Source organism: Myotis nattereri (genome assembly GCF_964212035.1).
Source record: "Myotis nattereri genome assembly, chromosome: 2".
Lineage (NCBI taxonomy): Eukaryota > Metazoa > Chordata > Mammalia > Chiroptera > Vespertilionidae > Myotis > Myotis nattereri.
In genome coordinates, this window is record NC_138076.1 from 184868287 (window position 1) to 184885160 (window position 16874).

Consider the following 16874-nt stretch of genomic DNA (forward strand, 5'->3'; position numbering starts at 1 on the left):
TCTATTTTCATCTTAAAAATAGTAAAATATGAAAAAAACAACCCTGGCATCACCAATTAAAATAAAATGACAAAATTAATAAATATTTAAAGGACATTTTTCTGCTCTTCATCCCCAAACTTTCCATCTCCAGCGTTTTCCGTTCATATTCACAGGACTGGTATATAAAGGAAAAATTAAAAGACTGCAAACTGTTTCGTTTGCATTTAATTCTCCCAGTGTGTGAGTAAGGCCAGTGTGTTTTTGAGCTGGACCTTTTTGTTGGATTTAGGCTCCATGACACGCCTCAAAAAAAGACTCCTTGTTTATTGTCTTGTTTGTTCTAAAGGCTGAGACTTGCACAATTTCAAGACTCCATTGGGGTGGACTCCACGTTAAGGTCTGCTTTCCTCGGGAGGGCCAGGCCCTCTTGTGCAGCAGTGATGGAGAAAGAAAAACGCAGCACAGAATTGAGCTGAAGGTTAAAGATGGTGGACTGCCATACGGACTGTATCTAGTCAGAGAAGCACCAGGAAGCTGGCAAGGAGGAAATGCCCGGCTTGACTTTTTCATTTGCAGAGAAACAGCGAGCTCTCTGGCAGGCAGTACCGGCAGCAGCCCTCGGCCCAGAAGCCCTTGGGCCCTGTGATAGGTGCCAGGGAGAGCACCAAAAGGAACCACACCAATCAACCCATCCCTCTGGCTCCTGCTATAACACCCACTTGTAGTACAATTTCCCTTCCCGATTCTTGTAGACACCATTGTCCTTTCTCTCTTGGTTCTGAAGCTTCTGCGTTGACTGTACACGTTCAGAAATCCAACTTGCAAATATGTGTTAGGATGACATCATGTGCATAAGTCTGGAGCTGTTTACATACATTAAGATAGGAGCAGGATTGTATTTAACATTATTTTTTAATTCATTGAATTCATAGAAGAGCAATCAAGCATATGAATTTTAATTTGATTACTTTACAACCACGTCACTTGAAATGTTGCATACAAAACACAGGTGATGAATGGTAGAAGAGCTAATGATCCAAAATTTAAATCCCCCAAGATCATTTGCCTCTATACATTTTTTAAAATATATATTTTTTATTGATTTCAGAGATAGAAAGGGAGGAGAGAGGATAGAAACATGAATGATGAGAGGATCATTGATCAGCTGCCTCCTGCACGTCCCCTACTGGGGATTGAGCCCGCAACCTGGGCATGTGCCCTTGACTGGAATCAAACCCAGGACCTTTCAGTCCATAGGCTGATGCTCTATCCACAGAATCAAACCAGCTAGGGCACCTCTATACACTTCTATATAAATTATTGCATTTCAAAAGAAAGGAGAAGCTTAAAATGAAATTTTCTTCTACACGTTTTGACTCCATCCAACATCATCATCATCATCAAGGTGATAGTTGAAGGATGCCAAGATATGGTTCAAATTTTAACAGTATTCTCATATCCTAGACAAGTATCTCAGTTTAAAAATTACTTTGCACATAGCTATTACATTATGGGGACAATTGTTCTACTAGGAATAGAGCTAATATGTCAATGGGCATAAGGTAAAATTAAGCAGAATGACTAACGAATATAAACGATTCGTATATACATTAAAAAGTTTCACTTCATCATCTATATTTTCTATAATATGATTAACTATATTCATTACCAGATGCATTACCTAATACCTAGGATAAAGAACAAAGTAGAAATGTTTAGAAAGGATAAAGACTGTTCACATTGATTAAACTTTGCTTGCAGAATCTTCAGAAAATAGAAAAGGTGGCTCGAGGCATCATTTTTCTAAAGCTGCGTTTCCTGGCCTTGCCAGCAGCTGGGTTGCAGTAACTGATCACTCGTGGTACAATTTTCCTTCCCGATTCTTGTAGGCACCATTGTTCTTTCTCTCTTGGTTCTGAAGCTTCTGTGTTTTGAAACATAGTTTTTCTTCAAAGTGAACAGTACTGCAATACTTAAGAAAATGGACATTATTCCCAGCAGCATAGTTAGTCCCAGATATATGTGCCTAGAAGAAGAGAGAATCTCAGTCTTAATTATTGTAACTATTCAACTGCAAATAAAAGGTGAAAGAAAGGTCAGAATAGCATTCAATACATATTAATACCAGTGAAATCCATCAATATCAACAAAAATACCATGAGAATGGTTTCTTTAAGAATGCAGATTCAGCCGCTATAAAAGGCCTTTCTTTGAACATATGAGACTATTTTGGCAGTATGCTTGCATCAAGTAACTTTTTAGTAGTATTGTCATTTTCAGTTACTACTAATTTCATAATAATTTACACGCTCTCTGTAAATTAGTTCCTTAGACCATATCCCTGTTTGCCCAAAACAGTGCCAGTTTATTGCAGTGCTGTCCCAGGGCAATTTTTAATAGTGCCCCCTTTCACTCTCAAATGTGTCTGGGTTGGAATAATAAATCAGGTGCTTACCCTTGAACCTTGCCCAAAATTCACTTCTACAGAAAAACGGCAAGAAGCAATGTTCAGGGGGAATCAGAGCTCTCAGTAGAAAATAATGGCTTAAGAATAAACCATTATTAAATCAGTTTCTTCCATGAGAAGCCTGGAGTTCTACATTCTGTCATAAGATGTGAGGGTGTGGAAAGACAGGCTGAATGATCCTTTTGATCACCTTGTACAGATACTCAGAGTCTCTGATTGAGGTATACTGTCTTTACATGGAAATGAATAACAGCCTTAGCAAATGTGGGTGAAGCTGAACTCTACTCCCTTTCAAAGACCAAAGTACATTCTCACATGACATCAAAGCCTGTTAAATCAAACAAACTTATTTAAGAGGATTGGCTCCCACATCCAGCTTCCAACTTCCATGGCTCAGCACCAGGTTTCTTTCTCTAGAAAATGCTCAGATTTTAAACAACAACAAAAAATCACTCTTGCTTCTAAGCCATTGAAGCATTGCTTTAAGCAATAAGGGGACTAAATGTTTGATGAATTGGACTGAATGATGCCATAGTAAAAAAGCCATGCCCCCCAGCCCCATGCACACTCACACTCACAGAGAAAACCTTTTACTTTTATGCATTTCAAGTACTGGAATAATTGAACATCAGTTTGGCAATAAAAGCCGGATAGATTTAGAGCCAAATCCAACTCTGGCCCAGGGGGATGATAGCTGACGTAAATGGGACAGTTTGGCTCCGTTTGAAAAAGAATGGAAAGAAACCCAAAATATGACCTAAATTTAAATGCCTCTGAGTTTCAGGGGATTACTCATTTGTGTGCATAAACTTTCAGAATTCTACTCTATTCTGGAACCTTATGTCATATTTTTTTTAGTGATTACTCATTAACAATGCAAGTTAAGATCACAAATGGGGAAAATTAAAAGTCTAGCCAAGTAATTAAATGGTAATAGAATTATTCTGTAAAACAGGCTCCTTGATTAGACGATCCTTTTTCTTACAAGCAGTGAAATGACGTGAGGAAGTTAGTGTTGATTGCCTGTGCAGACCGGGGAGGTGATTACTGTGAGATGTGGGAATGAGTTTGATACGGTACCTAAATGCATGTGAATCATACAATCTGCAGGATCCTCTGCTTCCACATCTTTTAAATCCCCATTTGAGGCACGAAGTGTCAATCAAAACTCCAAAATATACGGGAGCTGGGATGCCTGCTGTGAGAAAAACAAATAATTGCTGCTAAAAATATATGCACAGCTTTTTGATTACCCTATAATGAATGACTACCTGGAACCACTTCCTTTCAGTCCAAAAATTACTGCTTTGGAGATACCAGGGCATCTGTAGGCGACCAGAACTTGCCACCCCCAAAATGCCTCTGGTATAAAGATTATTTTGAGGTGGCCATTTTGAGACACAGAAACACAGGAGAAGCTCTGAAGACGGGGCACAAGTTTCTTTTTTCCTTTTTAAAGGGAAATTTACATTTATAAGGAAATCTCCATTTGTAAGGGTGCCTCCCTTCCTAGGAAGATAAGGAAGGACTCTAGGATCTAGAAAGAATCCAGTGATTCTATTATGCATAAAATCCCATAAGCATGAAGAGCAATTCCTTAAATATAGCTAACAGCCAATTGGGATTATTTGGTGTCTTAAATAAAATTTCACTCTTCATATGTATTGTCCAATTTAATAGGTTATTTACTACTTAAAATATTTAGTTGATACCTAACTTCAATTGCTCTTAATAATGTGAAGAAAGGCCAAAAAAAAAACAAAAATCCAAATGCTGGCAAACTTCTGTATATGTTTTAAAATTTTCATAATAGCAAATTTTCAAGCATTCACAAAATTAGAGAGGATGATGTAATAAACCCTCATGTGATATCAATAACTTCAACAAAGCTTAACATTTTATCAGTATTGTGCAGTCTACCTCCAGACCCAAACCTCCCCTAACCCCCCAAAACTTTTTTGGTAAATATTTTAAGAGAAGTCTCAGACACCATGTCAGTTCCCATCTGTGTCTTTCAGTACGTATCTTTAACTGATGACATTTTTAATCATACCTCTTTACGATAACTCTTTAATCTTATCAGAGATTCATATTCATGCTAAGAGATGTTAAGTCAGCCGAAACCGGTTTGACTCAGTGGATAGAGCGTCGGCCTGCGGACTGAGAGGTCCCAGGTTCGATTCCGGTCAAGGGCATGTACCTGGGTTGCAGGCACACCCCCAGTAGGAGATGTGCAGGAGGCAGCTGATCGATGATTCTCTCTCATCGATGTTTCTAACTCTCTATCTCTCTCCCTTCCTCTCTGTAAAAAATCAATAAAATATATATATATATATATATATATATATATATATATATATATATAAAAAGAGATGTTAAGTCAGATCAGACAGAGAAAAACAAATACTGTATGATCTCACATGTGGAATCAAAAACAACAACAAAAAACAAACAAAAAAATCCCCAAACTCACAGAAAAAGAGATCAGACTTGTGGTTATCAGAGGCAAAGATGGGGGAAGGGGTTGTTTCCCCAATTTTATCAGGTTTATATTGTATCTTCATATATTATACCCACTTTATGTCAAGATCTATATAAACCAAAAAACAGACTTTTTTAAAGCTCTGAGTTTGTTTTTCTCCCTGGTAATTCTTTTCTGTTCAATTACAGAGAAACATTTAGGATTGTTTCACTTTTTTTCTTACTAAGAACAGAAAACGTATCTGACTCATTCACATTATTTCCTATGAGTTTTAATTAATGCATATTGAAAAATCTAGTGGTCAGAAAAAAATTCCAATTACATTTAAAAAATCATCCATACTGCTTTGATTGAATGATCTGATCTTTCTACCAAAATGATATATCCTAGCATTGGGAGTAGCCCAAAATAATTCCTTCCATTTTAATAACTGATAAAATTACATTTAGGCTTTAGCTTTTCTTATTGATTCACATTTTGGCTTTTCTCTCAGAGGGATGTTCTATAACAGCAGTGGGTTTTTTTGTTTTGTTTTGTTTGTTTTTTACAATAGACCAATGCTGGAAGAGACAAGATTGATAAACAAAAAATGGCATTATTCTCACAGATTCATTTTATTATATCATGGGCCCAAGCACTGACTCTCCATAGATCAGCGGTTCTCAACCTGTGGGTTGCAACCCCTTTGGGGGTCGAATGACCCTTTCACAGGGGTCACCTAAGACCATCGGAAAACACATATATAATTACATATTGTTTTTGTGATTAACCACTATGCTTTAATTATGTTCAATTTGTAACAATGAAATTGGGGGTCACCACAATGAGGAACTGTATTAAAGGGTCGCGGCATTAGGAAGGTTGAGAACCACTGCCATAGATACTTCTAAAACAAAGGAAGAGAGAAGTCAAGGAAAGGAAGGAGGGAAGAGAGGAAAAAGGAAGGAAGAAAGTAAAAAGAATAGGGACCTAACCCCCTATATCAGTCAGTTATATATGATAATTCTGTAAAAATATTTAGAAAAATATTCCAACTATTTTTAGGTGATGGCTACCATACTTAAAACATAGATTATACTTACCAAGAACTCTTATTGCTAAGGTGTAGATACCCAAGGCAAAAGATTTAAGCTGTGGCTTAATACACCTGAAAGCAAGAAAAGCACTATTACAAATATATATGTGTATTTCACTAAAGCAAATAATAATGTTAGTGACAATCTACTTAGCACATGTGAAGTGATACTAGATTCAAGTAGCATTTATGGAGATCCCACTAGTGTCCTAGCATAGGGAAGGCAAATTAGGCAAAATTAAAGGCAATGCATCCAGGAGCTTATAGTTAACATTCCTAGAAGATAAATCAGCCCTATGTGACATATTCAAATGGTGTTGGGTAAAGTAAAATCATGTTTAATCAGCAAAATAACAAAGACACACAAAAAGCCCCCACAAAGTTCTATGATAGTGCAAGAATTTGAGGTAACAATAAAGAATTAATAACCTATAATTAGTTTTTGTGGTTTTGATCTAAAAGCAAAGGATTATATTGATCTGGGTTGATACAATCACAATCACTGTGGCATGTATTTGTGCTAAATAGTGGACACCTGAATTTTTCAGCCAAGTTCAAGAAAATCTAAAGTAACAAGAGCATCCTAATATGACTGAATAGCGTTAGCTGATTGGTCTGTTGCTTTTAATAGTAATAAAGTTATATAATAACTATTGAGTGTTAACCATGGTACTAAGTTCTTTATATGTATAATTTCATTTAGTCTCTTCTTTAAAAGAGGCAAAACCCACAACTTTTCTCCTTCAATCCAAGGACATTTATCTCCTTCTTACGTCAAAATACTGAGTGGTTCATTTGAGGAACTGGCAGTAAGGAAAACTCTTCCTCTAGTAGCCTGATTATTCATTTAGTCCATTAACTACTTGGCACAGTGTAAGAAGATGTGGAAAAAATAGCCACCCATGAAGAAAAATCCTGGCCTGAGAACTCTGGGTCAATGATTTCCCATCTTTTCGAACCCACACTCCCATTTGAAAATGCAAATATCTCATGTTGTCCTTACACTTTTTTCCAAAAAAGCATTTGTAGATGTTAGGTCCTATTTTCTATTTATTTTTTTAAATCGATTTCTATAATATAAACTGCAGAAAATTAAAGATGTATACAATCCTTTTGATTAGTTTCATTTTATAAAAACTAAATATTCATTCTCCTATATGTTAATCAATGTAAAATCTAAAATAATCTAATCTACCTCATTAAAGAATTGTTTCTAATAAAATTTGATTTTTTGTTTAATAATTGTATAACATTTGTAATATTTTTAGGTTAGTTTGATTAATTGTATATTAGTAATATTTGTGAGGCTAATTAAATTAGGAAGAAAATTTTCTTACAGAATACTAGTTATAAAACATTATAAAATTTGACTTTATGTACATTATAATGGAGATCTATGACAGGAGAGTAAATAACAAGTGTTTAAGTATCTATAGATATAAAAGGCTAATATGCAAAGTGTCCCCTTGGGACTTTGACCGGGAGACCAGGAGTTCAATCATTTGCTATGATGTGCGCTGACCAATAGGGGGTTGCCCCAGAGAATTTCATGCACCAGGCCTCTAGTAAATTGTATTACAACAGAAAGAGAGTCTATAGGGAAGTTGAATGATGTTATAAATTCAAGAGGAAAGAAATATGCAACATTTTGACTATTAAAGATTTTCAAATGATTTTAAATTAGGTGATATTGGTTATCTAATCCATTTTCTTTAGATCCCATTGGTTACATTTAAAAGAGTGACCTACATTTAAAATCATTATAATTTTAATAGCAATTATTTACAATATAGTGGAAATCAATGCTTAATTACTATTGAACTTAACAAGCTAGAGGCCTAGTGCATGAAATTCGTGCACTCAGGGGGGGCGGGGTCCCTTAGCCTGGCCTGCACCCTCTTGCAGTCTGGGAGCCCTTGGGGAATGTTTGAATGCCATGGAGGCAGGAGAGGCTTCTGCCACTGCTGCTGTGCTTGCCAGCCATGAGCCCGGGTTCTGGCTGAGTGGTGCTCCCCCTTTGGGAGTGCACTGACCCTCAGGGAGAGCTCCTGCGTTGAGTGGGATCGACCAAAAACTGGCTCTCCAACATCCCCTGAGGGGTCCCGGATTGCGAGAGGGTGCAGGCCAGGCTGAGGGACCCCACTAGTGCACGGTTGGGGCGCGGAGGTATGTGGGAGGTTGGCCAGCCAAGGAAAGGCTCCAAGGCGTGTCTGGCCTGTCTTGCTCAGTCCCAATTGGCCAGACCCCAGTAGCAAGGTAACCTACCGGTCAGAGCGTTTTTCCCCCCGCCCCAGTGGTCAGTGCACATTATAGTGAGTAGTTGAATGGTTTAGCATATCATTAGCATATTATGCTTTGATTGGTTGAAGGGACAACCAGACGACCGGACACTCAGAATATTAGGCTTTTATTATATAGGATTTTTAGATGCCCACTTAAAATATGCAAAGGGGTGCACAGTATTAAAAATTATTTCAGCCCTAACCAGTTTGGCTCAGTGGGTAGAGAGTCAGCCTGTGGACTCAAGGGTCCCGGATTCAATTCCGGTCAAGGGCATGTACCTTGGTTGTGAGCACATCCCAGGTAGGGAGCGTGCAGGAGGCAGCTGATCGATGTTTCTCTCTCATCAATGTTTCTAACTCTCTATCACTCTCCCTTCCTCTCTGTAAAAAATCAAGAAAAAAAATTACTTCAGGATTTTAAAAGCAAAAATGTTTGGAGTCATTAGCACCATATTTGTGGGTTAGAATCCTCAATTGATCTAAACACACATACACACACACACACACACACACACACACCAGTTAGAGTAATAATATATGGAAAAAATAACCTACATATCAAAGTAATAAAAATAAAAAATTGTGATATTAGATGAGCCTTTAAAGAGTCATATAAACACTACCATTCATAATTCAGTGGAACCACATTTAATCTAAAACAAATTTAGTCTATGCTGATTAATATCACCAGCATTAGAAATAGCAGACTATATTGATTTAATGGCTACAGTGATGTAGGCACTAACATTTCTTTCTAGACCAATGGTTTGCAAACATTTCTCACTAGAAAAACTTCTATTCAACCACATTTTTGTATAAGAACCTAATGTGAGAAAAGTATGAAAGTGGAAAGAGGATGTGGGATGTTTCCTAAGTGAGCTACAAGAAATCATGATGATTCCACTGCTCTAGATGACTATAGCATGTCTTATGTTAGAAATGGGAAAGGAGAGTCAGTGTTCACCTCAGAAGCAATATGTATCCAGGTATGCCACCTAGAGATAAAGTATAGGACGTGATGACTGATATTACAAGGAAATACAGAAACATTTTGGGACATTCATTATCTTTTTGGCATCTGCCCACCATGCCTGAGGAATTTCCTGATATAGAGGCTTCAGTTCCCACACAGGTGCAGTTATGAAATATCTGTAACAAGACAGGGAAAAGTCCAATTACTGAAGTTAAACTTAAATAAAGTTAAAAATAAATATTTATTTTAAAAGTCTTTACAGTATAGTATACAGATATTATGTAAACAATAGGGAAATATTCTTCTATTTTTCTGTGTTAGAATATATAGAACAAAGCAAAATTTATAGAGATAACTTTTTATTATCCAGACAGCTGATGGTTGATTTACAAACTAATGATCTTACAGAGTTATCTTCCAGCAAATACTACTAAATCCAATTGTACCTTATCTCCTCCTCTGCCACTTCCAAGTCTAAACCATCACTATTTCTTGCCTTGATTATCTCAATGGTCTCTTTATGCTCAACTTATGTCCACTCTTATCCAACTATTGTGTTTTCCACACAGTAACCGAATGAGCCTTTAAAAAAAGGCAGATTGCATCATTGTTCTTAGCCTTCCAATGGCTTCTTATTATCCTACTAGAGGCCCAGTGCACCTGGGGTATCCCTCAGTCCGGCCTGCACCCTTTCACAATCTGGGACCCCTCAGGTAAGGTCCCTAGGCCTGGCCTGAGATCAGGGCCTATCAGGGCTTTCCTTCCCCGGGCTGCAGGCAGCTGGCTCCACCCCCAATGCTGCCACTGCTTGCCATCTGTGCAGTGCTGCCCCCCACTCCACTGCCATCAGTGGATTCCCTCTGCAGGCGACAAGTGTGGGGTGTGATGGCTTGGCTGGCCTGGGCCTCCCTCTGCGAGGCAATTGCTGGCCGGCTGCACACCTGCCACAGAGTTGCCACTGGTGGCCTGGGCCTCCCTCTTTCTTTGCTAAGGGGCGGGGCCAGCCCTACAAGGGGCCATCTGCCTACCTGATTGCTCCTAACTGCTGGCCTGCCTACCTGATCTCCCCTAACCACTTGTTTTCCTACCTGATCACCCCTAACTGCTGGTCTGCCTGCCTGAGCACCCCTAACCACTTGCTTGGGGGCGGGGCCAGCCCGGCAAGGAGCTGTCTGCCTACCTGATCGCCCTAACCACTGGCCTGCCTACCTGATCACCCTAATCATTTTGCCTGCCTGCCTGATTATTCCTAACTGCTTGCTTGGGGACGGGGCCAGCCCGGCGAAGGGCCATGGTGGTTCTGGTCTCTGGTTGTTCTGGTTGTTACACTTATGGTGGCTGGCCTTTTATTATATAGGATATAATATAGGATATAGTAAAAAGGTAATATGCAAATCAACTGAACTGTGGAATGACTGGTTGCTATGATACGCACTGACCACCAGGGGGCAGACGCTCAATGCAGGAGCTGCCTCTTGGTGATCAGTGCGCTCCCACAGAGGGAGCGCCACTCAGCTAGAAGCCAGCTCATGGCTAGCGAGCACGGCGGCAGTGGCAGAGCGTCTCACTCCTCCGCAGCAGCACTAAGGATGTCTGACTATCAGTGGGGAGCAGGCCTAAGCAGTCAGACACCCCCCGAGGACTCCAGGACTGTGAGAGGGTGCAGGCCGGGCTGGGGAGCCCCACCCCCAGTGCATGAATCTTGTGCACCGGGCCTCTAGTACTTGTATAAAATCCAAAATCCTTAAAGTGGCTTATCCATGGTGTATGATGTAGCCCCTGGATTTCACTCAGAACTGACTGCTCAATGATTTTTCCCTTCTCCTCCTGCTTCAGCCACACACATGGGTTTCCATCATGCCCTTGTCAAGCCCCAACATGGCGAGTTTACCCATGCTTCACTGCTGTTTTCTTTTCTGGGCAGCTCTTCTAGGTGGCTCCATGGCTGGCATACACACCATAGGTCTCTGCTCAGATATTTCATTAAAGAGAGCTTCCATGATCACCCATTCAAAATAATACCCTCATCTCTCCACCCTTTTATCCTCACTCCTCTTCTCCTCACAGAGCTTATTGCTACCTGTTAGAATAATATATAATCACTTATTTTTAACTATATATCTTCACTAGAATGTCACCTTTGACAGAAATTGTCAGCTTTGTCATCATTTCACATCTACAGCCCAAAATAGGTTCTTAAGCACTCAAGAAAAATTTGTTAAATAAAGAGACAACATTTGAGGCTATGACATCATTTATAGTGGTTACGAGAAAAAAATCTCCTGAGAAATAAAACTCAACTTAATTGTGGACAGAAAAGCAACTTTAATAGCCTCTCATCAGTTTATTTCTATAAATTTCATGTATGAATATATACATATAAGTTGTCATTTTTATCACAGAAAAGTTTGTGAATTTTTAGATAAACAGTGAAATAAAGGTGGCATTTCCTTTTCAAGAAAGAGAAGCGATAGAGATTTTTTTAATGGCAGGTAAAAAGTTTTTTAATCTTGACTGTCTCTCACTAGATATGTGAGTTTTAGGCATCCCTTGTATCTCAGTGCCACAGTTCTCACATGAAGAAAATCAATAAAATAATACCTATATACTTGAGGAAATAATGTTTAAATGTGAGTTTGTTTTTAAGACACCTCTCTTAGTCCCTGGCATGCAATGTCTTCAATAAATGAAGCTCTAATTAAACAACTGCTTTTGCTGAAGCAGTTATTTGCAAAAAGTAGTGGCTGAAAGAAAAAAAATAAAAGGAAAGAAAGATGAAAAGGGATAGAAGGTGAAAACTGAGATTTCAGATGGGAGGGAAGTCTTACTATTGCTAGAGACTAATTCTTTATGTTCTGAATAAAATGTTAAAATATCAATAAACAGAGAGGAAATCAAAGTATTACTCTGTGTCTGCAGAAGTGTTTGCCTAAGCATTCTCTTATTGTGGACAAGCATGTGTAAATATATGTGTGTTTATTTTCAGCCCTCTAGGACTATCAAATACAGGCAGATCTCATCAGCCACAGTACAAAGCCATCTGACCACTGTGCAGTATACACAGAGGATATGACGAAGAGTCTGTGTTTGAGTAGGAATGTGAAGGTGTGATTAGGGGGATGAATCTGTTAATAATGAAGTACATAAAACCCTTGGTTTTCTATCTATATTTCCAACCTCATCTTCCTCTTCCATCCTAGAGGAACCCTTCATTCCAGTCACCAACTCTTGATTACACAAACTGGCTTGATTTTTCAGAAGGAGCAGCCTCAGAGACATCAACTTTCTCAAAAACAGATTCCGGACCCTTGGGTCTAGAGACCTCTTAGGCTAGCCTTCCTAACACTGGCCTGTATTGGTCCCGTCCCTAAAACCATTGGTGGTGGGGTCAGCAGACATGGATCCCAATACAGATCTTATTATATGATCTTACAACTTAGACTTTCTCACTCAAGAATAATATTCCTTAAAAGCAAAATGAGAGAATTAGACTGCATAACTACCAAGCTCATCCTGCCCATTCCATGATTTTAATTCTTAGCCTAGTTCTTTCAACAACTCTAGTTTCTTCATGATGATAATATTTCCTATCTTCACATAAGAAAACAAGGGCACAGAATAACAGATCTCAGTGAGGAGGTGGGTGGAAGAGATTAACCCAAGAATATATACTCATAACCCATGGACACAGACAACATTGTGGGGAAGGCCTGGGGTGGGGGGTGAGGGGGGGGGAAAGGGGGAAAAATGAAGGTCATCTGTAATACTGTCAACAATAAAAAACAAAACAAATAAAATAAACAAATAAAAACAAGGGCAGAGTAAGAGCCAGGGTTCCTACCAGTGTGGTCTGATTCTGGGTTGGCCCCTGAGCCCTACCCCCATAGACTTGTATAGTTACATATTGTTTCAGGCCCATGGGTACACACTTTAGGGGAGATTTCTTACAATAGTTTTTCCACTCCTGGTGGAGGTTTGACAGCCAGCAAGACAAGCTGATGCATATGTGATTCCATTTTCACCACACATGGGTTCCCACTTTGTCTCTGAACATTTGCATCTTGAGTTGCAATCTGAAAAGAGAGCTCGTTCATGAGAAGAGACAGGTTTGGTTCTGAAAAGAAATGTAACAGTATAAAATATTACCTCTTAGCAGGCAGTAACCTAATATTTTTAAAAATCAACGTTCTGGAGTGATACAAAGGGCACGGCCAACAACGTTTCCCTTTTGGAAACAATTCTCATTAGAAATATTAGCTTCTGATCATTCAATGTGAGACCAGCCACCAAGAATAGCATTCTTTTGAAAGTTATCTCTAGAGATTTTTAACTGCACATAATACGGTTTTTTATTAATGTCTATTGCCTCTAGAATCTTCTCATATATTTCTATGCAAAGACGTATGAAAATGGCTACAAGGCAGGAAAGTAAACTTTAGAGGATTTTTGACAGTAATTAAATGCATAGTAAATGGAGTGTGTGTAAATTTCCTTCAGAGTTATTTAAACATCAGTAGAATTGGCATTGCTAATGGTATGGTGAAGAAAACAAGAGTCAGGCAGTCAACATTTCAACAGACTTTCAACATCTGTAGGAGCTGCATATCTTATTAGTGTATATCTGACTAATAAATGCATTGACAATTCATCTAACTTTTCTTTCTCCCACATATCCTCCCACCGTTTGGAGCTCTTCCAAATCTTTTGACTTTATTTTACATGCTTTTTAAAATGACTTACCCATTCATTTATTCATAAAAAATTTATCGGAAGCCTTCCAAATACTTGCTTTGGGAGAAGACGGCTAAAAATACGAATGAGACAATATCTGCCCTCAAAAGCTGGCTTTTTAAAAACAGTTAACATGACCTAATTTTGGTTGTCTTTTCTTATTTTCCCCCTCTCTTTTGTTTTCTCATTCATTGTATTTCCCTTTTAATCTGTACAAGAATTCCTTTTCTCCCTCACTTCTATTTCTTCTCACCTGAATTACCGAATCCTCCTATCCTTATTCTCCTTATCCTATTCATATCTCTTTATTCTTCTATGGGTATACGTACACAGTGGTATGTCTCTTCTATCTGCTCCTTAATTAGCATCCATTGGCCCTTCATCATTCATTTTTTCCTCTCCCATTTTGAATTTATTTATTTGCTTATTCTCTTTGCCCACTTTTTTTTTTTTACAAAAATTGAGAAACTTAAAAACACACACATAAGCTGTCATGTACTCTCACTGATAACTATTTGTTTTATTCATTTCTGTATCACTAACACCAAAAACAATTCCTGATACATACTAGGCTAAGAAACAAGATTTTGGTAAAGCTATCAATTAAAAAATGGTACTCTATTTTGGAGAAAGAATCAATCATTTTGACCCTTCCCTCTGAAGGCTATTTCCTATAATAATTGTAATAATAATTTCTTAATTGATGTAATATTCTATCTAGTAGGACTGCTATAGATTTGGTCACTTCAAATGTAAAAGGAAAGACCTCTGAGATGTCTCCAAGCAAACTGAAAGAGTATTTAACTAGGTCTCCTGACAAATCATACAGGAATATTTCATTCTATTCCCTCCCATAAGGCATCCCTTGTTAACAGACTGTTCAGTAGTATCTGAAAGTATCCATATGTGCCTCTGAAAGCCTATAATCGGGCACTATCGATCTTGAGATCACAGAAGGATGGAGCTAAAAGGAATCTGGTTGTGATTAGGTCCACTGTGGGCAGATAATTTTCTCAAATTCCAAGGTTTATTAGTGACAAATTATAACCCTTATAAGTCTCTGGATTCTCAATTCTTGTCTCACAATAGATTTATTCTCATTATTGCAGAAGCAGCTTTCTTCCTTCCACTACCTCACCTAAAGGTTCTTGACAATGTTCCTGTTGAGTGTCCAGAATCACAGTGACTCGGGGGGATCCCTGGGGAGCAGGTTGCATTTTATAAAGCCAATTATTTTATGTTAATGAAGGTAGGTTAAATTTATCACCTAGGGCAATCTTGATGGAGAAACTAATTGCACACGTGGTTTTTAAGAAGGATGTGTTGCCAATGGAGTTGTTTAAAATTGTAATTATGAGTTTTATCAAATATGCCAGGATGTTTATATTCAGATGAAATTTGCTTTCAAAATAGTCAAGCTGGGAGGGAACAGACTTCCCCAGTGATGCTGCAATTTTTTTTGTTGCTTCCAATAGCAAAGCTACCCTTATAGGCTAACTCAGTGCCATTGTTGAGAATATTTTTGAAAGCAAAAGAAGAGTTTTAGAATGTTTTAAGGAATGATGGCATTATTTCAATGCAGTTATAGTCTTTTAAGATGAGTACTTCTAAGGGCTAGTATGCATGTAATAAATATATTATTTTCTATTAATTTAATAATGTTTATGTTCTATTCTAAATATTTTTATAATAAAACTAGAGGCCTGGTGCATGAAATTCGTGCACGGGGGTTGGGGTGGGGGTGGGGGTGGGAGAAGGGTGGTCCCTCAGCCTGGCCTGCACCCTCTCCAATCCAGGACTCCTCGGGGGATGTCTGACTGCGGGACATCCCTCTCGCAATCTAGGACCGCTGGCTCCTAACCACTCGCCTGCCTGCCTGCTTGATCGCCCCTAACTGCCCTCCCCTGCCAGCCTGCTAACTGCTCTCCCCTGCCAGCCTTATCACCCCTAACCGCCTCTGTCTCAGCCCCTGCCACCATGGCTTTGTTTGGTAGGACATCTGGAAGATTTCCGGTCTAATTAGCATATTACCCTTTTATAGTATAGATAATTATAAATATTTTATACTAAAATGTTATACTTTTAACATGAACTTCAAAAATTTGCTATTATTGTCTGTTTATGTGTTGTTTTTGTCTTACAGAGAGCATGGTGTTGCAGAAATTTATTATACTTTGAGGAAGTAAACTAACCTTTCTAAACTTAATTTCCTTTAAACAAGAATAACAAAATTTACCTCACAAGGTGTTCTGAGGATACAAGGAAGATACTGAAAGTCAAGATATTTTGTAAATTGCAAAATACAAAGTACTTTACCACTGTCCATTTACTATGAGGATTATAGGGATAAAGATAGCACAAGACTTCTACTCTCTCCAGAACCTTCATGCAATTCCTGTTTATAATTATTGTTCTTAATCTACATTGCTGACTGTTACTAAGGTGATGCTACACTTAGGGAAGTCTAACATTAGTGTGATAACTTCCAGAAGCAGGGTATAATAACTTTGCATTCATTAATTTTTCTATACATGTTCGATAACAAAAGTATAACTGATGTTCCCTTGACAATAGGAGAAACTGAGTTAATGAAGGTGATGGAGATTGAAAAATGGAGACAAGACAGATCAGCTTGGAAGAAAGCATAGGAAGGGAGTTGGAAAGCAAGCAGTAAGCAAGAAGCAGCTGAACCTTCAGGAAACAGAAAGTAATGTTAGAAGCATTGACCTTTGAGCCACAGGTACTTCTAGTCAGTCAGGCAGGTGCAATCAGGAAGGCTGGCATGGCATACAGGAGTGGCTCAAATCATTTTTTTAAACCAACAATGTAGAGGTAGGTAGATGGATAAAAAGAGCTGCCTCTGTAAACTCATGTTCAAAGAC

At 38.5% G+C, this 16874-nt stretch overlaps 1 protein-coding gene across 2 annotated transcripts in view; it reads right to left on the reverse strand.

Moving 5' to 3' along the window:
- Positions 1-883: 883 nt before the first annotated feature.
- Positions 884-16874, reverse strand: part of SLCO1C1 (solute carrier organic anion transporter family member 1C1) — a gene marked incomplete at its 5' end in the record, with an annotated part of 46410 nt that continues 30419 nt past the window's right edge. The window contains 5 exons of one of the 2 annotated variants that reach the window (XM_081084287.1): positions 884-2008; positions 3530-3647; positions 6014-6078; positions 9253-9437; positions 13210-13375. In XM_081084287.1, the coding sequence (XP_080940413.1) occupies positions 1786-2008; positions 3530-3647; positions 6014-6078; positions 9253-9437; positions 13210-13375 (757 nt within the window). In that variant the 3' untranslated portion in view covers positions 884-1785. Of the gene's footprint in view, positions 2009-3429; positions 3648-6013; positions 6079-9252; positions 9438-13209; positions 13376-16874 lie in introns of both variants that reach the window. The other variant, XM_081084288.1, reaches the window with a different exon arrangement.